Source organism: Lepisosteus platostomus, chromosome 18, assembly GCF_059453375.1.
Source record: "Lepisosteus platostomus isolate fLepPlt1 chromosome 18, fLepPlt1.hap1, whole genome shotgun sequence".
Taxonomy (NCBI): Eukaryota; Metazoa; Chordata; class Actinopteri; order Semionotiformes; family Lepisosteidae; genus Lepisosteus; species Lepisosteus platostomus.
This window is the reverse complement of record NC_142628.1, coordinates 16,244,816-16,263,982: the sequence shown is the minus strand read 5'-3', so window position 1 is coordinate 16,263,982 and position 19,167 is coordinate 16,244,816. Positions and strand designations below refer to the sequence as shown.

Genomic DNA, 19,167 nt, shown 5'->3' with positions numbered 1-19,167 from the left:
GGCACCGCGCAGCTCTTCCAGGGGTTCAGGGGTGCACAGACCTCCCCTGCTCTCCGAGTGGCCCTAGGAGGGGGGAGGGTCTCTCTTACCTGGTACTCGATGTTGTTCAGGACACAGACGTTCCTGGGCTCTGCAAATGCAGAATGAGCACCGTTAACAACACAAGATCAGTCAATCAGTCATATAAATCCTGCACTGGACATCTTAGATATTGGATATCTTGAGTACAAAATGAGGATAATTTTGTCCTTGACTAGACTCTGTGACTTGGGAACTGAAAGAGTTTCACATAGCTGGATTCTGATCTCTGTCTTGGTTCTGTTTCACACTGGAGCCACTCAGAGTGGCTGTGGGCCTGTGAGGTCCTGTGTCTGAACTTTCCCCAGTGTGGTCCAGTGCAGTGGACTATCTCCATCCACCCCATCTTTGTCCCTAACGAGCTGCTTGAATCCTCCCTCATTCAGATCAGTTACCCCAGCAAAGCTCACTGTTTGAGTCAGCCCTCTCCCCCACCTCAAGCAGACTGCTGAAACAGGACAGATCAGGTTGCAGACTGCATCCATCAGATCACACATGAATCATGTCTGCGTCATGCATGAATTCATGTCAGGGTACTAGAGGCTGGAAACACTGTGCAGCTTCATATTGGGCTGTGGTGGGCCCCTATTGTCAAACAGCTCAGGTACAGATCCTTGAGTGTTACTTGTGCTGCAGAAATCAATCAGAGAAAGACAGAGGTCTTGTGAGCGAGTCGGGGGTCAGTCGGTCAGCAGGCTCACCGCAGGAGGACACGCAGATATCCGAATGGGGGCTGGACAGCATGGTTCCATTGGGACAGAAACAGCCCTCGGCCAGATGAGACCTTTCACTGCTGACAAATTCCTCATTATACCTTTCGATACAGGGATGACACGAAGAAACAGTTTTCTAAAGTTTTTTTATGTGTGCAGGATATATCCAATTTACACAATATCTATGCAATCTTAGAGACAATGGCAGATAATTCATGACAATATAAGTTAGAAGCTCAGTGCCTCAAAGACAGACAAAGACAAACTGTGACAGAGAGACTGAAGCCCCTTCTCTCAGCAGCTGCAGGAGGTTGTCATTCCCAGGAGCCCCTGAACTGTCTGGCTGTACCTGTGATTGCAGGTGAGCTCCACCTCGGACCCACAGGCTCTGTACTCCTTCCCACTGGGACACGGGAACACTGCAGAGACACAGCAGCAGAGTGTCAGGATAGGACAGGACACAGTGAGAAATCAGCACAGGAGACATGGCAGACAGGTCCTCTTAAGTCACTGCCGACCAGAAATACCTCTTCTTGAGTTCTGACTCAGATTCCACTGCTCATAAGCTCATGATAAGAATCTGGTGCAAAACATTTCACTTTCATGATGTGATCAAATTGGCACTGCATGATCTCAACAGGTCACTGATGTTGCTTTTAGGTAACAGGATGGGCGCTCAGGGAAACAGCACGGCCCCTGTAGAGGTACGAGGGGCTGATCCGGACAACATGGGCGCAGAGCAGTGCCGTGTCCTTCAGCAGTGAGTATCGAGCTGAGACTCACAGCACTGGCCCCCAGTGTGGGTCCTCCAGTCGATGCAGACTTCCTGCTCTGCACACAGGGCGGCGTAGCTCTCCAGACCGCTGCACTCCACGTCCGCATCGCCCAGCTCGCAGGCGTCCGCCACGCAGGACTGGAAGAAGGGCTCTGGAGGGACCAGGGCGTGGCAGGGCCGGAAGACTCTGTGGCAGAGAGGAGCAGGCTTATCTCCGTGAAGCAACAGAGCACGTCCCCGACCCCAGAGCAACACTGTGAGGGCAAGCTGAGTCTGCAGGGTGACTCACTCGCTGTGGATGAGGTCGCAGAGGGCAGACTTGCAGGGGGTGGTCTGGGTGGACGGGACAGTGGTCGGGGTCCCAGTGGGGCGGGAAGGCGTTGGCGCCGTGGTGGGCTGTGAAGTTGGCGCGGCCGTGGTGGAGATGGGCTGCTCACAGGCTGACTTGTTCTGGCCAGGAGCCAGCCACTCCTTGGCCATCTTGGTGCAGGAGTCTGCGATGTCGCCGCTGGGCAGCTGGCAGTCGTCCGCCCTCTGGTTGGTGCAGGTGCCTGTGGAGGAGGAGCTGCGCTTGAGCACTGGTGTTGGAAGGGAAGGGTCAAAGCCCTCAGAGGGTCAGACAGCTCCAGGAGAAGTGAGAAAATCAGAAGAGTTGCCTGTTGTGTGTTTCTACACTCTCACTCCAGAGCTGCGTTTTGTTACTCAGTGTGCCTCTGCCTAACTTCCACAATTCAAATCCTAGGCCTCTTAGACTTTCTAAAAATGATCTTAGAGTCCTGCAGGATCCCACACACCACAATTTGATTCTGCTGCACTCAGTAAAAGCTGCCCAGCACTGGCAGGAGGTGATCAAGCAGTAGTACAGAACACAGTTATCTGTGCACTGATTTAGGTGGAGTTAGTTACAATCCAGAGGACGTCATGTGGTAACTGGCACTGAGTGGGACGCTCTGGCCTCAGCTGGTGCTTTCCGAGCAAAGCAGACACCCACCACACAGCCCCTCGGTGTTGTGGGAGAAGAGTTTGTACGGCACGCTGACCACGAAGACCATGCCCGCGTACGCCACGTCCACATTGATGTCCACGATCTGCACGCTCAGGCTGGCGCCGGTGGAGGAGATCTTGAAGCCGCTCCTGTACAGGCTGGGGAAGACTCGTCGGCCGTTGAAGAAGACCTGCGGCCGGTCAGACCGGAGAGAGAGAGGGAGAGGGGTCGACGCTCGGTCAGGGGCGCCGGACCCTGAACGTTTTTACAGTGCACTTGTGAACAAACACGTTCCCAGGAGTGGGGACAGGAACATGCGACTCTGCAGCTCCAGGTCAGGAAGGATCTGGGGCCACAGAGCCGGAACAGAAGCCTAGAGAGGCCAGTGCTGGCGCAGGGGCCAGCGGGTGCTGCTGGTTACCAGGTTCTGGCGGTCCCTCTGGGTCAGCGTGACCTCGTTGGCCTGGTAGAAGATGCGCAGGGTGCGGGCGCAGCGCCCCCTCCTGCGGCCGTGGCAGTCCCCGTCGTCCACGTAGACGCGGAAGTGGTCGAGCCGCGGGGCGACCTGCTGCACCAGCACGTGTGTGCACGGCCCGCTGTAGGGGTAGTACGTCCCGTCGAAGGTCATGTGGTGGCGGTACCCCCAGCCGGCGCACACGCCTGTCAGAGAGGGAGGAGGGGGGGTGAGGACAGGAGGTCCTCAAGAGGAGGAGGCTCAGCTGGAGAAGAGCTGAGGAAGAGCAATTCATCACAGCTGCTTGGGGTCCTGGGTTTCAGCAGCAGCAGGCAGATTCGTTTGCATTTGAGGTGCTCTGAGGAAGCAGTTAAAGACTGAAATGTCTTCATGTGCTCTGGTACAGACTGTGGCCCTTGCTCTGCCTGTGTTGAGATACATGGGCTGAAAGCAACACGCTCCTCTCTGAGACACTTGGCATGACTGTGTCTCGGGCGTCCCACCCCTGCCCTCGGGCAGAGCAGAGACTCACATTCACACTCGTACTGGAAGCAGCAGCCCGTGGCGTCGTACACCTTGTGGGCCGGCCGGCCGTTGGCGCAGGTCAGCGGCTGCACCGGGCTGCACTTCACGGGCTGCACGGAGATCTGGTTGGGCCCCTCGCAGGTGGCGTAGGTGCACTTGTCTATCTTCCAGGTCTCGTTCAGCTGGGGGGACAAGTTCACAGGCTTGCGCTTCACAACTGTTCTCCTCCAGTCCCTTTAACAGAGCCCAGGAAGGAGGGGCCTGCAGCAGGAGTTTCAGTGAAGCAGTCTTATTGGTGTAAACTCTAGACACCATGATGCCTGCTGGTGCAATTCTCTCTGCCTCTTATTGTTGACTCCGATGTGAAGGAGAGCTGGGACTAAACCCTTTGTAGCTACTTAGTAAGTCTGCTGCAGTACATAGACAGGTTACTCTGGACAGCACTGTAAATGACAGCATTACAAGAGCCCTGTTGTCTGTGATTACTGACGTCAGTACCCTCGCCTCAGGGACAGACAGGAGACAGGGTCACATTCGGCATGAATCACAGACGCTGGAGGGGCTGGGCTGTGTCCTTACCTTTCTTGGCGGAAACACAGCAGAGCAGTCTTTCTCTGGAGCTGTGGTGGTCGGTAGTCCTGGGGTTGAGGTCTTGGGGGTCCCTGTTGTTGTCTCCGCAGTGGTGGCTGGGGCACTGGGAGTGGAGGGGCACTCCGTAACGTGTCTCTCAATCCCACAGGTGGCGTTGCAGTAAGCAATGTAGCACCACCCGCCATTGTCTGTCGTATTGTATATGGTGCTCCCTGAACAAAGACAAGCGAATGGACAGTAGTTTTTAATAATACTTTCAGAATGAGGTCTGTGTACATCACGGGGGTGAACTTTGTGAGGGAAGATGATTCTATTTAAAACCCCCGAATGCAATTTATAATCAACAAACTAGAGAGAAAGAAATGCACTTATCGTTTAAACCTTTTGTGGAAAATTTGTAGAAATGAGCCTCTCTGTTGTTAGATGTGTCCAGCATACTAAGCACAAAGACCCCAAACAAGGAATAACAAAAAGTCTCCAGCCTCACCAGGAGGAAGGTTCTGTTCCTGGAAGCGGCAGACACACTGTGTCCTGGCACTGGTCACCGAGGGGCTGGTCACCACCCGGGTGGTCTTCATGGGAGTCGTCTTCTCAGTAGTGGCAGGAGGGGATCCGGTAATGACTTTGGTAGTGGCAGCAGTCGTGCGTTTAGGTGTAGTAGATGCTACAGGTGTTGTAGGGTGTGGTGCAACAGTAGTCCGCTCACATGAGTCACAACACAAGAACCTCACCTCATAGTTCAGGCACATTTTCTGTGGGCCAGGCTGCTTCTGGTTGTAACACGTTAGTCCACCCTTCAGGTTACAGGTCGCGTTCTGATTGAGCTCAGAGAGTTTTGTCTTGGGGAAATCGACAGCTCTGCACTGAATGTTCCTGGGATTCACACACACCTTGAATCCAGCTTTGCTAATTCCAGTGACATTCTCAAAATCTCCTCCAGATGATGCTGAGGGCTTGTTGACATCAAACCACTGCGTCCACCTACACAAGGGCTTACAGGCTGTAGTCTTATTGTGACTTACTGGGTGCGTTGATGTCACACGGGTACTGTGTCCTGGATGTGTCGTTCTGGTGACTCCAGGAGATGTTGAAGTTCTGGGTGTTGTGGTCCTCTTGGAAGTTACTGGACCTGAAGTAGCCCTGGTGGTTGATCCTGTAATGACTTTAGTTGTAGATCTGGGAGTGACGGTGGTCTTGACAGGAGTGGTTTTCAGAGAAGTTGGCAGGTGAGTAGGTGTTGTGGACTGGGGTTTTGTGGTTGTTACTGGGAGAGATGATGTCATGCGGGTACTTTGAGCCGGACCTGTAGTTTTGGCAGTTGTGGGAAGAGTTGATGGTTTGGGTGTGGTTGTCCTCTCAGACGTCACAAAAGCTGAAGTAGATTTTGTCTCATGGCTCGTTTCTCCTTCTTTAGTTGTGGTTCTGGGAGTGATGGTGGTCTTGACAGGAGTGGTTTTCAGAGAAGTTGGCAGGTGAGTAGGTGTTGTGGACTGGGGTTTTATGGTGGTTACTGGGAGAGATGATGTCATGCGGGTACTTTGAGCCGGACCTGTAGTTTTGGCAGTTGTGAAAAGAGTTGACGGTTTGGGTGTGGTTGTCCTCTCAGAGGTCACAAAAGCTGAAGTAGATTTTGTCTCATGGCTCGTTTCTCCTTCTTTAGTTGTGGTTCTGGGAGTGATGGTGGTCTCCACAGGAGTGGTTTTCAGAGAAGTTGGCAGGTGAGTAGGTGTTGTGGACTGGGGTTTTGTGGATATCCGAGGGGTTGTGGTGGAGGCTGTAAATTTAGGAGTGGTTTTTACAGTAGTGGAAAATCCAGGTAATGTCTCTGTAGTAGCAATAGTCTGTCTTTGTGTTGTTTGTCCTGTAGTTATCCTTTCACTAGTGGTCTGAGCAGTGGTAGTCTTTCCAGGAGTTGTTTGTCCAGGAGACACATGAGAAGATGTTATTGATGGTATTCCAGAAGTGGGCTTTTCAGTTGTTTTCTTTTCAGTAGTAAACTCTGTAGTTCTTGTTTTGGTCGTTGCGGTAGATCGTTGTGAACTCATGGGAACTGCTGTGGATGTTGTCACAGTGTTACTATGTGCTGCTTCACTTGTAGTTTTCACGACCTGCGTTGTCTCCATGGTGCTTTTCAGAGACGTTGTCACCTGGCTAGTGGTTGTAGACAGGGGTTTTGTGGAGGCGTAAGGGAGAGTTTCTGGAGACGTTTTCTTGGAGGTTGTTTCCCTGGTGGTTCTTTCAGTAGTGGTCCAGGTGAAGTCTGGAGGTAGAGTCAGGTCGGGCATGGTTTCTGTTAGATCCAAAATGTAGCTTGATGTTGTCCGAATCCTAGTTGTCCGGGCTGTAGTTGTCCTTGTCTGAGAGGTCTGAGCAGATGTTTTCGTTACTGTTGGGATCACAGTGGACACAACCGCTCCAGTTACTGGGTGCGATGATGTTGCTGGGGTACTGTGTCCTGGACCTGAAGTAGCCCTGGTGGTTGATCCAGTAATGACTTTAGTTGTGGTTCTGGGAGTGATGGTGGTCTCCACAGGAGTGGTTTTCAGAGAAGTTGGCAGGTGAGTAGGTGTTGTGGACTGGGGTTTTGTGGTTGTTACTGGAAGAGATGATGTCATGCGGGTACTTTCAGCCGGACCTGTAGTTTTGGCAGTTGTGAAAAGAGTTGATGGTTTGGGTGTGGTTGTCCTCTCAGAGGTCACAAAAGCTGAAATAGATTTTGCCTCATGGCTAGTTTCAAATTCTTTAGTTGTGGTTCGGGGAGTGATGGTGGTCTCCACAGGAGTGGTTTTCAGAGAAGTTGGCAGGTGAATAGTTGTGGACTGGGGTTTTGTGGTGGTTACTGGGAGAGATGATGTCATGCGGGTACTTTGAGCCGGACCTGTAGTTTTGGCAGTTGTGGGAAGAGTTGATGGTTTGGGTGTGGTTGTCCTCTCAGAGGTCACAAGAGCTGAAGTAGATTTTGTCTCATGGCTAGTTTCTCCTTCTTTAGTTGTGGTTCTGGGAGTGATGGTGGTCTTCACAGGAGTGGTTTTCAGAGAAGTTGGCAGGTGAGTAGGTGTTGTGGACTGGGGTTTTGTGGTTGTTACTGGGAGAGATGATGTCATGCGGGTACTTTGAGCCGGACCTGTAGTTTTGGCAGTTGTGGGAAGAGTTGACGGTTTGGGTGTGGTTGTCCTCTCAGAGGTCACAAAAGCTGAAGTAGATTTTGCCTCATGGCTAGTTTCTCCTTCTTTAGTTGTGGTTCGGGGAGTGATGGTGGTCTCCACAGGAGTGGTTTTCAGAGAAGTTGGCAGGTGAGTAGGAGTTGTGGACTGGGGTTTTGTGGTTGTTACTGGGAGGGATGATGTCACCCGGGTACTTTGAGCTGGACCTGTTGTTCTGGAGATTGCTGAAGACGTTGAAGTCTTGCCTGGCGTTGTCTTGGATGTTATAGGTCTTGTGGTGTGTGGTATAGCTGTGGTCTTCTCACACGAGCCACAACACAAGAACCTCACTTCATAGTTCAGGCACATTTTCTGTGGGCCAGGCTGCTTCTGGTTGTAACACGTTAGTCCACCCTTCAGGTTACAGGTCGCGTTCTGATTGAGCTCAGAGAGTTTTGTTTTGGGGAAATCAACAGCTCTGCATTGAATGTTCCTGGGATTCACACACACCTTGAATCCAGCTTTGCTAATTCCAGTGACATTCTCAAAATCTCCTCCAGATGATGCTGAGGGCTTGTTGACATCAAACCACTGTGTCCACCTACACAAGGGCTTACAGGCTGTAGTCTTGTTGTGACTTACTGGGTGCGTTGATGTCACACGGGTACTGTGTCCTGGATGTGTCGTTCTGGTGACTCCAGGAGATGTAGATGTTCTGGGTGTTGTGGTCTTCTTGGAAGTTACTGGACCTGAAGTGGATTTGATGGTTGATCCGGTAATAACTTTATTTGTGGTTCTGAAAGTGATGGTAGTCTTCACAGGAGTGGTTTTTAGAGAAGTTGGCAGGTGAGTAGGAGTTGTGGACTGGGGTTTTGTGGTTGTTACTGGGAGGGATGATGTCACCCGGGTACTTTGAGCTGGACCTGTTGTTCTGGAGATTGCTGAAGATGTTGAAGTCTTGCCTGGCGTTGTCTTGGATGTTATAGGTCTTGTGGTGTGTGGTATAGCTGTGGTCTTCTCACACGAGCCACAACACAAGAACCTCACTTCATAGTTCAGGCACATTTTCTGTGGGCCAGGCTGCTTCTGGTTGTAACACGTTAGTCCACCCTTCAGGTTACAGGTCGCGTTCTGATTGAGCTCAGAGAGTTTTGTCTTGGGGAAATCAACAGCTCTGCATTGAATGTTCCTGGGATTCACACACACCTTGAATCCAGCTTTGCTAATTCCAGTGACATTCTCAAAATCTCCTCCAGATGATGCTGAGGGCTTGTTGACATCAAACCACTGTGTCCACCTACACAAGGGCTTACAGGCTGTAGTCTTATTGTGACTTACTGGGTGCGTTGATGTCACACGGGTACTGTGTCCTGGAGGTGTCGTTCTGGTGACTCCAGGAGATGTTGAAGTTCTGAGTGTTGTGGTCTTCTTGGAAGTTACTGGACCTGAAGTGGATTTGATGGTTGATCCAGTAATAACTTTAGTTGTGGTTCTGAAAGTGATGGTGGTCTTCACAGGAGTGGTTTTTAGAGAAGTTGGCAGGTGAGTAGGAGTTGTGGACTGGGGTTTTGTGGTTGTTACTGGGAGGGATGATGTCACCCGGGTACTTTGAGCTGGACCTGTTGTTCTGGAGACTGCTGAAGATGTTGAAGTCTTGCCTGGCGTTGTCTTGGATGTTGTAGGTCTTGTGGTGTGTGGTATAGCTGTGGTCTTCTCACACGAGCCACAACACAAGAACCTCACTTCATAGTTCAGGCACATTTTCTGTGGGCCAGGCTGCTTCTGGTTGTAACACGTTAGTCCACCCTTCAGGTTACAGGATGCGTTCTGATTGAGCTCAGAGAGTTTTGTCTTGGGGAAATCGACAGCTCTGCATTGAATGTTCCTGGGATTCACACACACCTTGAATCCAGCTTTGCTAATTCCAGTGACATTCTCAAAATCTCCTCCAGATGATGCTGAGGGCTTGTTGACATCAAACCACTGTGTCCACCTACACAAGGGCTTACAGGCTGTAGTCTTATTGTGACTTACTGGGTGCGTTGATGTCACACGGGTACTGTGTCCTGGAGGTGTCGTTCTGGTGACTCCAGGAGATGTTGAAGTTCTGAGTGTTGTGGTCTTCTTGGAAGTTACTGGACCTGAAGTGGATTTGATGGTTGATCCAGTAATAACTTCAGTTGTGGTTCTGAAAGTGATGGTGGTCTTCACAGGAGTGGTTTTTAGAGAAGTTGGCAGGTGAGTAGGAGTTGTGGACTGGGGTTTTGTGGTTGTTACTGGGAGGGATGATGTCACCCGGGTACTTTGAGCTGGACCTGTTGTTCTGGAGACTGCTGAAGATGTTGAAGTCTTGCCTGGCGTTGTCTTGGATGTTGTAGGTCTTGTGGTGTGTGGTATAGCTGTGGTCTTCTCACACGAGCCACAACACAAGAACCTCACTTCATAGTTCAGGCACATTTTCTGTGGGCCAGGCTGCTTCTGGTTGTAACACGTTAGTCCACCCTTCAGGTTACAGGATGCGTTCTGATTGAGCTCAGAGAGTTTTGTCTTGGGGAAATCGACAGCTCTGCATTGAATGTTCCTGGGATTCACACACACCTTGAATCCAGCTTTGCTAATTCCAGTGACATTCTCAAAATCTCCTCCAGATGATTCTGAGGGCTTGTTGACATCAAACCACTGTGTCCACCTACACAAGGGCTTACAGGCTGTAGTCTTATTGTGACTTACTGGGTGCGTTGATGTCACACGGGTACTGTGTCCTGGATGTGTCGTTCTGGTGACTCCAGGAGATGTAGATGTTCTGGGTGTTGTGGTCTTCTTGGAAGTTACTGGACCTGACGTGGATTTGGTGGTTGATCCAGTAATAACTTTAGTTGTGGTTCTGAAAGTGATGGTAGTCTTCACAGGAGTGGTTTTTAGAGAAGTTGGCAGGTGAGTGGGAGTTGTGGACTGGGGTTTTGTGGTTGTTACTGGGAGGGCTGATGTCACCCGGGTACTTTGAGCTGGACCTGTTGTTCTGGAGATTGCTGAAGATGTTGAAGTCTTGCCTGGCGTTGTCTTGGATGTTGTAGGTCTTGTGGTGTGTGGTATAGCTGTGGTCTTCTCACACGAGCCACAACACAAGAACCTCACCTCATAGTTCAGGCACATTTTCTGTGGGTCAGGCTGCTTCTGGTTGTAACACGTTAGTCCACCCTTCAGGTTACAGGTTGTGTTCTGATTGAGCTCAGAGAGTTTTGTCTTGGGGAAATCAACAGCTCTGCATTGAATGTTCCTGGGATTCACACACACCTTGAATCCAGCTTTGCTAATTCCAGTGACATTCTCAAAATCTCCTCCAGATGATGCTGAGGGCTTGTTGACATCAATCCACTGCGTCCACCTACACAAGGGCTTACAGGCTGTAGTCTTATTGTGACTTACTGGGTGCGTTGATGTCACACGGGTACTGTGTCCTGGATGTGTCGTTCTGGTGACTCCAGGAGATGTTGATGTTCTGGGTGTTGTGGTCTTCTTGGAAGTTACTGGACCTGAAGTGGATTTGATGGTTGATCCAGTAATAACTTTAGTTGTGGTTCTGAAAGTGATGGTGGTCTTCACAGGAGTGGTTTTTAGAGAAGTTGGCAGGTGAGTGGGAGTTGTGGACTGGGGTTTTGTGGTTGTTACTGGGAGGGATGATGTCACCCGGGTACTTTGAGCTGGACCTGTTGTTCTGGAGATTGCTGAAGATGTTGAAGTCTTGCCTGGTGTTGTCTTGGATGTTGTAGGTCTTGTGGTGTGTGGTATAGCTGTGGTCTTCTCACATGAGTCACAACACAAGAACCTCACCTCATAGTTCAGGCACATTTTCTGTGGGCCAAGCTGCTTCTGGTTGTAACACGTTAGTCCACCCTTCAGGTTACAGGATGCGTTCTGATTGAGCTCAGAGAGTTTTGTCTTGGGGAAATCGACAGCTCTGCATTGAATGTTCCTGGGATTCACACACACCTTGAATCCAGCTTTGCTAATTCCAGTGACATTCTCAAAATCTCCTCCAGATGATTCTGAGGGCTTGTTGACATCAAACCACTGTGTCCACCTACACAAGGGCTTACAGGCTGTAGTCTTATTGTGACTTACTGGGTGCATTGATGTCACACGGGTACTGTGTCCTGGATGTGTCGTTCTGGTGACTCCAGGAGATGTTGAAGTTCTGGGTGTTGTGGTCCTCTTGGAAGTTACTGGACCTGAAGTAGCCCTGGTGGTTGATCCTGTAATGACTTTAGTTGTGGTTCTGGGAGTGACGGTGGTCTTGACAGGAGTGGTTTTCAGAGAAGTTGTCACCTGGCTAGTGGTTGTAGACAGGGGTTTTGTGGAGGCGTAAGGGAGAGTTTCTGGAGACGTTTTCTTGGAGGTTGTTTCTCTGGTGGTTCTTTCAGTAGTGGTCCTGGTGAAGTCTGGAGGTAGTGTCAGGTCGGGCATGGTTTCTGTTAGATCCAAAATGTAGCTTGATGTTGTCCGAATCCTAGTTGTCCGGGCTGTAGTTGTCCTTGTCTGAGAGGTCTGAGCAGATGTTTTCGTTACTGTTGGGATCAACGTGGACACAAGCCCTCCGGTCTTGGGAACAGTGGTGCTTCCTGTCCTGACCTCAAAGGTGGATGTTGTGGTGCCTCGAGTGGTGCTTTTCACTGATCCTGTGGTAGTTGGCGATGCTCTGCTGGATGTGGGCGGAGCGACTGTGGTCTCACACTCGTACAGGCTGCAGCAGAGCACCCTGACCTTGTAGTCGTAGCAGAGCGGCAGGCGTCCACTCTGATCCGCGTTCCTGCACAGCAAACCCTGGGAGACATTGCACTGCACGACCTGTCCAACGTCCGCTATGCTCTTGTTGGGGAAATTCTCCGCACTGCACTCTATCTGGCTTGGCTGACCACAGATTTTTCCTCCGCTTTCCTTAATCCTGTCGTACGTTTCAAAGTCTCCTTCACTGGGGCCCACTGTGGGAAAATGGGTGTTGAACCACTGGGACCACTGACACTGGCGCTTGCAGGTGGTGGGGGAGCTGGTGGACAGGGAGGTGGGGACGCTGCTGGACGTGAATGCGATCTTGGTGGTTCTTGTGAGTGGAGTTGGAGCAGGAGTGCTCAGTTTGACTGGGGTCGTCTCAGTGGTCCGGGTATGTGCCTGCGTGGGCGTCATCCTCGTTGATGCCGTCTTGCTGGTGTGCCCAGGGGTTGTGAGCTTGCTGGTGTGGGCGGAGGTTGTCCTGGTGCTGGAGGAGGCAGTTGTCTTGATGGGCTTGGTGGTATACTTAGTGGTGCCGGAGACGGTGGACTTGTGAGGAGTGGATGTTGTGGGGGCAGGGGTGGTGCTGTGGCAGGGCTTGTAGCTGCAGCACAGGACTCGGATCTCATAGTTGTAGCAGAAGGGAGGGAACTGCTGAGAGTTGCGGCAGACCAAGCCCACGGACTTGTCACACTGGACCACCTGGGTGAGGTCACTGAGTGGCGTGTCTGGGTAGCTGCTGGCCCTGCACTGTATGTCGCTGGGTGTCTTGCAGATGGAGTAGCCTTTTTCCTGGATGGCTGTGAAAGTCTCTAAGTCTCCATCGCTTCTCACAATATCAGGTTGGTGGACATCGTACCAGACTGACCACTCACAGGTCTCCTCTTCACAGTGAGCAACAGAGGTTTTTGTTGGTCCTGCAGAAGTAGCTGTGAAGGAAGGCGGGGTAAAGGGCATTCATTAAAATATGAACCTGGGTTAAGGAAAAGGTTTGTCAGAACAATTGGTATAAAACTTTGAAGGGATGAAAGTGAGAAATTAGAAAGTGCTTTGCACTTCTTTCACACTGTAGAATAGTTATGATCAGTTTCTGAAGCATAAACACCCAAATAATTCAGACAAAAGAGAACTCCCTTAATTACAGAAATATCATGGTCTACCATTATCATCAGATATTTGGTTTTCTAGATCAAGCATCTGTTGTTTTTAATGTGTAAGGTAAAGCAAACTACAATGTAGTGAATCTCCAGGTTGTAATAAAAGTCAGGACTCGAACACTTTCCCAGACCCCTGCACTTCGCCTGCAGATTGTGAAGAGGCCCCATGAAGGAGCTGAGCCTGCAGCTCAATGGATTCTGTTGCTCTCCTGGTTCTAGAGGAGCTGCTGCAGACCCCTGGTCCTCACCTGGTCCTGAGGTGGTAGAGGCCGGCTGTCTTGTGGTGAACTGGAAGGGGGTTGTGGGCTTTGCAGTGGTCATGGCACAGGGCCACACCCGTCTCTGGATCGTGCTGTTGGGTCCGCAGACGGCCGACATGCAGCCTCCGATACTGTCGGTGGTGTTGTAGATCACAGCGTTCAGCGGGTACTCTTGCATCTCGTAGACACACTTGCATTCTGGAGTCAAAGGGAAATACGACAGCTCAAGAGACATGTGATGCCAAACAGTGCACAGTGTCTGAAGCAATCCAATTTGGAAACGGTGCCTGTGTGGTGAGTGTGTTCGTTATTTTATTGCATGAGGGGAAAGTGAATGAATGGCCTCTACTCACCTTTGGGTTCATGAGAACACTGTATTCCTTTCATTGAGCAATAGCTGCAGAGAATAAGAAGGAAGCAAACATGAAAGTATTCCATCTATAAATATGAAATAGAAATAAGAACTATTTTTTTCTGATTATCTAAGCAGATTTTACATTATTCCGTATAAGCTCTTAATATATTCATTTCAACGTTTATGTAATGTTGGTACAGCAAATAAAATTAGAACAGATTCCTTTATTCCTGTATGGGAACTGTCTGTTTCACACCACATCCTGCAACAAATGTGATGAAAAACAAATCTGTCATTTTCTATAATTTTCATAATGTTCATATGTAGTCAAATCTTGAAAGAGATGTGAAAGAAAGAGCCTCCTATTAAGGATTGAATGTTATTTTGTAGTCTGTCTTTAGTAAGGAGATCGGTCTGTGTGATTCAGAAAATCCTTAGGTTTGACCTTGAACAGGAGCTATTCTTACAGGACTGTTTGGCATGGTCTGACTGGCCCTATAATTCCACCCACTAGATGGAAAGCATCTTATGTTTACATTTTGAATGACTTCCATGTTTCCAGTTATATTTAGCATTGTGACAAATTCCTGCTGGAACATTAAACCAGTCTGAATGTCCTTCTCTCCTGGTCACCTTCCCATGTCTCTCCCTCCTGGTCACCTGGGAGAAATATCCTGAAAGGGGGTGAAGTTCTAGCAATTCTGTAATCAGCAAAGCAGCTGCTGATCTAAAGACAGAGACTCACACAGAAGCTGCTCATGTCATCCATGTTGCTGCAAGGCTGACTGGCTTAATGACAACAACCCTGTCTGTGCCCACAGCTGGGCTGCTCCTGCCAGTCTTACCAGGCCTCGCAGTTCTTTGTGGACGGCACTCTCTCTCCATTGCTGTAGCGTTTCCCATTGGCATCGTAGCAGCCGCACTGCCTCCTGGCCACACAGCGCATCGAGTCCTCGTCGAAGAAGGGCTTCTTGGGGGGACATTTGGGGTAGCAGCCTGTTCACCACAGTAGGACAGAGTGACAGCAGCTTAGAGGTTTGAGGATGAATGGGTTTCTTTGCTTAAACATCTGTGCAAGATCAGAGGTCATGAGATGAACCTCATCATTAACCAGCAATTCTGCACCTTTTGTTTAGAGTCTTTGAAAGGCTCTGGAGTGACGTTCCTACCTTCCAGGGCTGGGATCTGACTGGAGCATTCCCCTGAGGGGTTCCTGCAGGTCTTCATGCAGGGCGAGCCACAGGGCTTGTAGTGCCACTCACACTCTCCAGGGGGGTTGTAGAAGTCACAGAACAGAGCTGGGGGAAGGAGAGAGAGAGTAACAGAAGCTGAACTCCTTGCAGTTCTACGTGCACTTTTGTATCATTGCTGGTGCACATTGGAGGGGAGTTAGCACAGCTTTAGCACAGGTTGGTCTCTCTAACTGTACTCACGGCAGATCTGGGGGCTCCTCCAGGCCACACAAACCCCAGCTGCATTACAGGCCCCAGCGTAGGCAGCCACAGCTGTACAGAAGCACTGGCAGTCTCCTCCACTGTCACAGGCACAGGAGTCCGTCACACAGGCGTCGTAGTACGGAGTGGGGTCCACCTGCAGACAGGGGGACATAGAGATGTCTCACTTCTCACATACAGTATGATGACTTCCCATCTTCTCCTGCCCTGGGCTGCCTGCAGCCCCAGTGTGATTGCAGTACCTGAGAGTGGCAGGCTGTGAACACTCTGCTCTGTATGATGCTGCACTGTTTCTCTGCCCAGGTCTTCCTGTAGGGGTTGGAGCTGCAGGGGTTCTTCTCCACAGTCTTATCTGGGCAGCTGGGAGACACTTTCCAGCTGTTCCCAAACTGCTGGGCGCTAACCACCAGCTCCCGGCTCATGACGGTGAAGTCATTGCTCCCTTTGCCATCGTAGTTCCCACACAGGCCACAGGTTTTACCCTGGAAAGGGAGAAGATGAGAGAAGGAGCAGGAGAGAGGGGAGAGGAGGGACAATGAGTTGTTCAGATTTTCCAGGGCATTTTGTGGTATGTTCCTTTCTGACTCATGTGTAATATATTCCTCACTCAGAATGCAATGAGACGTGATGGGTTTGTTACAGTCAATGCTGAAAGCCCTGTGTTTGGCTCCTTATCGTGAGCATAGTGAGATCTCTGTGGGTCTCTTTACCTTGAAGGAGGGGCTGAGCTTGATGGCCAGGCTGGTCCTCTTGTCCCACAGTAGTATCAGCCCATTGCTTGCCTCCACCACCAGGTACATGCCCATGTGGCTGATCTTGTAGGGCACGTCGGCGCCAGTGTCTCTCGTCACCACCTCGTAGCGCCCCTCAGACAGACGCAGCTCGTTTTTCTGCAGGAGCAACATGCCGATCCGTTACTCAGAACTGCAGTCAGCACAGACAGTAGCAATCTGATGATTTCTGGGAGGAGGGGGAGATGTCATCAGAGTGTCTGGCTTAGAAGTATCCGGCTGCCCCTCCACACAGTTAATTTAACCCACTTCCCATGAAGACTCGAGCTCTGGTGTCTAAATTATGAGACAGTGTGAGAGTGAGTTGGAAGTAGAAAGGGAACACGGGTAAGTCTAGCTGTAGGCGTCCTGTCCTCAGGGTGGCGATGTGATTCTCCAGGCAGGAGGGACAGTTATGATCCCCTGAGAGCTGCAGGCAGGGTATCGGAGTCTCACCCCCAGGAAGAGCTTGATGGCCTTGGAGCAGGTGGTCCCAGTGGTGCCACAGGGGATGTTCTCAGTGATCACCCTGAAGGTGCCGTTGTCTGGGCTGCTGCTGCAGTAGTCCTGCACACAGGAGAGAGCAGGGGTGAGAGACACAGTCTGGGTGGCCTGTGGGACATTGCCTGAGTCGAGGACTTTTGGGGAGACATGCAGTTGGGAGGTCAGATTCACGGGTCTCTTCTCGTGTGTGAGGCTGTCCGACTCTGGAGAGTTTACTCCCCGTGTCGCAGAAGCAGGGAAATGGGCGATTGGAAGGAGAAAGGAGGGTCCTGGTGGTTCTTTCTGCGGACTGGGGACCACTCTGGGGCCCCTCCCCGGCGCAGTGCATACCTGACTCAGGGTGTATTCACACTCGCCATTGAAGTCGAACCTCTTCCCATCGAAGGTGTGGTAGTGCCCATCTCCATAGATGGTGCAGGAGCCCTGGCACTGCCTGTCCGTGCATTGCCACTTCCTGGCATTGCAGGTGCTGGAAACAGGAGAGGGGACATTTTTAATGCAGCATTGTTGAAATATGGCTTCACGTTGTGTCATTGTTGTGAAAGGGGAGTTGCAGGTAAAACACAACGGTCAGCCCACCAGGTGTTGCAGCCGACTTGGATTTTCTCCCCAGGCTTGTACTCCAGTCCGTTGTGGACGCAGGGACACTGGGAGACGGGGACACAGCGTCCATGGCCGTTGGACACCAGGCCCTCTGGACACATGCAGCCAGAGATGCACTGTGTGCTGATCTGCAGGGAGCACAGGGTCAGGATTAGCCAGGACAGGATGACCCCTAGAGGGCAGTGGAATGCAGGTGACAGTACAGTGTGTGCAGTCTGTGTTTGGTGTGACAGTGCTGTGTGTGTTTGGAGTGACTGTACAGTGTGTGATAGTACAGTGTGTGCAGTCTGTGTTTGGTGTGACAGTGCTGTGTGTGTTTGGAGTGACAGTACAGTGTGTGACAGTACAGTGTGTGCAGTCTGTGTTTGGTGTGACAGTGCTGTGTGTGTTTGGAGTGACAGTACAGTGTGTGACAGTACAGTGTGTGCAGTCTGTGTTTGGTGTGACAGTGCTGTGTGTGTTTGGAGTGACTGTACAGTGTGTGACAGTACAGTGTGATCAGTCTATGTTCGGAGTGACAATACAGTGCTGTGTGTGCAGTGTGTGTTTGGAGTGACAGTACAGTGTGTGCAGTGTGTTTTCAGAGCGACACTATAGTGTGTGACACAGTGCTGTGTGTGTAGTGTGTTTTCAGAGTGACACTATAGTGTGTGACACAGTGCTGTGTGTGTAGTGTGTTTTCGGAGCGACACTATAGTGTGTGACACAGGGCTGCGGTGACTCACACAGTCGGTGTCCAGTGTCCTGCAGCTCTTGTGACACTCCGCTCCAGGGGAGCCCGGCTGAATTTTGGAACAGTCCAGGAAGATCATCGGCTTCGTGCACTCTGGAGGAGAGAGCGAGGCAAGAGGCCGCTTAGTTCCTTGTGCTTAATCTAGCCACAGTCTCACGAATCATTTCAGTCCAGAGGAGAGTACCTGGTTTCAGGGGGGTCGACCCCATGCAGTTCAGTGTTCCCCTGCTGCATGTGCTGAAAGAGGAACAGAGATCATCAAGACCATCACTCTCTTGGATCAAAGCAAGAGCAGCAAATTCATCTTCTGATTCCCAGCAGTGCACTGTGGAAATGTGCCTCTCGGACCCCTCCGGCAGACAGGAACTCACCACAGAGTCCCGTCCCTGGTCACGGTCTCGCCAGTTGGCACCACTGTGCCCTGGTAGTAGCAGGGGCACTGTGAAGGTGGCACACATTTGCCCTCCTCGTCCATGTAGGTCCCCTTGGCACAGCCACAGCCGTCCACAGGCACAAACTGGACGCTACAGGTGGGGTCAGGCTGGCTGAGGGAGCGGCAGGTGCGATTACAGCTGGTCATGCTGTAGCCAAAGACCAGAGTCCTGGGGCAGGTGCTGGAGTACTTGGCTGAAGGAAGGGAGAACCAGGGTTTCAGTCACAGGAACACTCCCTTCAGGTGTCTGAACTTCCTGCCCTGAAAGCTCCCAGGTCCCTGGCTATTGCAGACACTTACTGCAGACACTGGCTCTCCAGCCGTCCAGCTGCACCCCCTTAGCAGCACAGGCACGGACGTACGAGGAGATGGCAGCACACATACAGGCCTCACTCTTCTCACAGTTACAGCTGTCGTACATGCAGTTCTGGGGGCACAGGAGCAGGTATTAGGGGGGTCGGGGAGCAGCTGCAGGGGACAGAGGTGAGCGAGGAGCTGCTGTACCTTCTCGTACGAATCGGGGAGGACTTCACCATGACAGGCAGCGAAAGGACCTTTCTTCTGGGACAGCAGGGAGCACCAGCGCTTGGCAAACTGCTCTGTGAGGGGAAGCACAGCAGCAGGTGAGAGAGAGGCCTGATGACTGAGATCTGCCCTGAGCCACGCTGAGGACACTGGACACTGACATCACTGAGCACACAGGCACAGAGCTCGCAGACCAGGCCTGACTGAACACACAGGCACAGACCTCACTGGGCACACAGGCACAGAGCTCGCAGACCAGGCCTGACTGAACACACAGGCACAGAGCTCACTGGGCACACAGGCACAGAGCTCGCAGACCAGGCCTGACTGAACACACAGGCA

The 19,167-nt window shown here is 51.3% G+C and overlaps 1 protein-coding gene across 1 annotated transcript in view; it reads right to left on the bottom strand.

Annotated features, from left to right (window-relative positions):
* Positions 1-19,167, bottom strand: part of LOC148645795 (uncharacterized) — a 28,394-nt gene that overhangs the window by 3,501 nt on the left and 5,726 nt on the right. Inside the window, exons 10-35 of the mRNA XM_088611075.1 lie at positions 18,805-18,899; positions 18,601-18,727; positions 18,239-18,494; positions 18,052-18,104; positions 17,860-17,960; positions 17,111-17,262; positions 16,862-17,000; positions 16,484-16,594; positions 15,968-16,147; positions 15,500-15,739; positions 15,237-15,393; positions 14,973-15,101; positions 14,649-14,799; positions 13,802-13,845; positions 13,437-13,646; positions 9,863-12,960; positions 4,609-9,166; positions 4,110-4,333; positions 3,538-3,712; positions 2,973-3,211; positions 2,558-2,741; positions 1,856-2,117; positions 1,575-1,753; positions 1,141-1,210; positions 780-892; positions 90-130 (exon numbers count right to left, since the gene is read on the bottom strand). Of these exons, the coding sequence (XP_088467201.1) occupies positions 90-130; positions 780-892; positions 1,141-1,210; positions 1,575-1,753; positions 1,856-2,117; positions 2,558-2,741; positions 2,973-3,211; positions 3,538-3,712; positions 4,110-4,333; positions 4,609-9,166; positions 9,863-12,960; positions 13,437-13,646; positions 13,802-13,845; positions 14,649-14,799; positions 14,973-15,101; positions 15,237-15,393; positions 15,500-15,739; positions 15,968-16,147; positions 16,484-16,594; positions 16,862-17,000; positions 17,111-17,262; positions 17,860-17,960; positions 18,052-18,104; positions 18,239-18,494; positions 18,601-18,727; positions 18,805-18,899 (11,288 nt within the window). The remainder of the gene's footprint in view (positions 1-89; positions 131-779; positions 893-1,140; positions 1,211-1,574; positions 1,754-1,855; positions 2,118-2,557; positions 2,742-2,972; positions 3,212-3,537; positions 3,713-4,109; positions 4,334-4,608; positions 9,167-9,862; positions 12,961-13,436; positions 13,647-13,801; positions 13,846-14,648; positions 14,800-14,972; positions 15,102-15,236; positions 15,394-15,499; positions 15,740-15,967; positions 16,148-16,483; positions 16,595-16,861; positions 17,001-17,110; positions 17,263-17,859; positions 17,961-18,051; positions 18,105-18,238; positions 18,495-18,600; positions 18,728-18,804; positions 18,900-19,167) is intronic.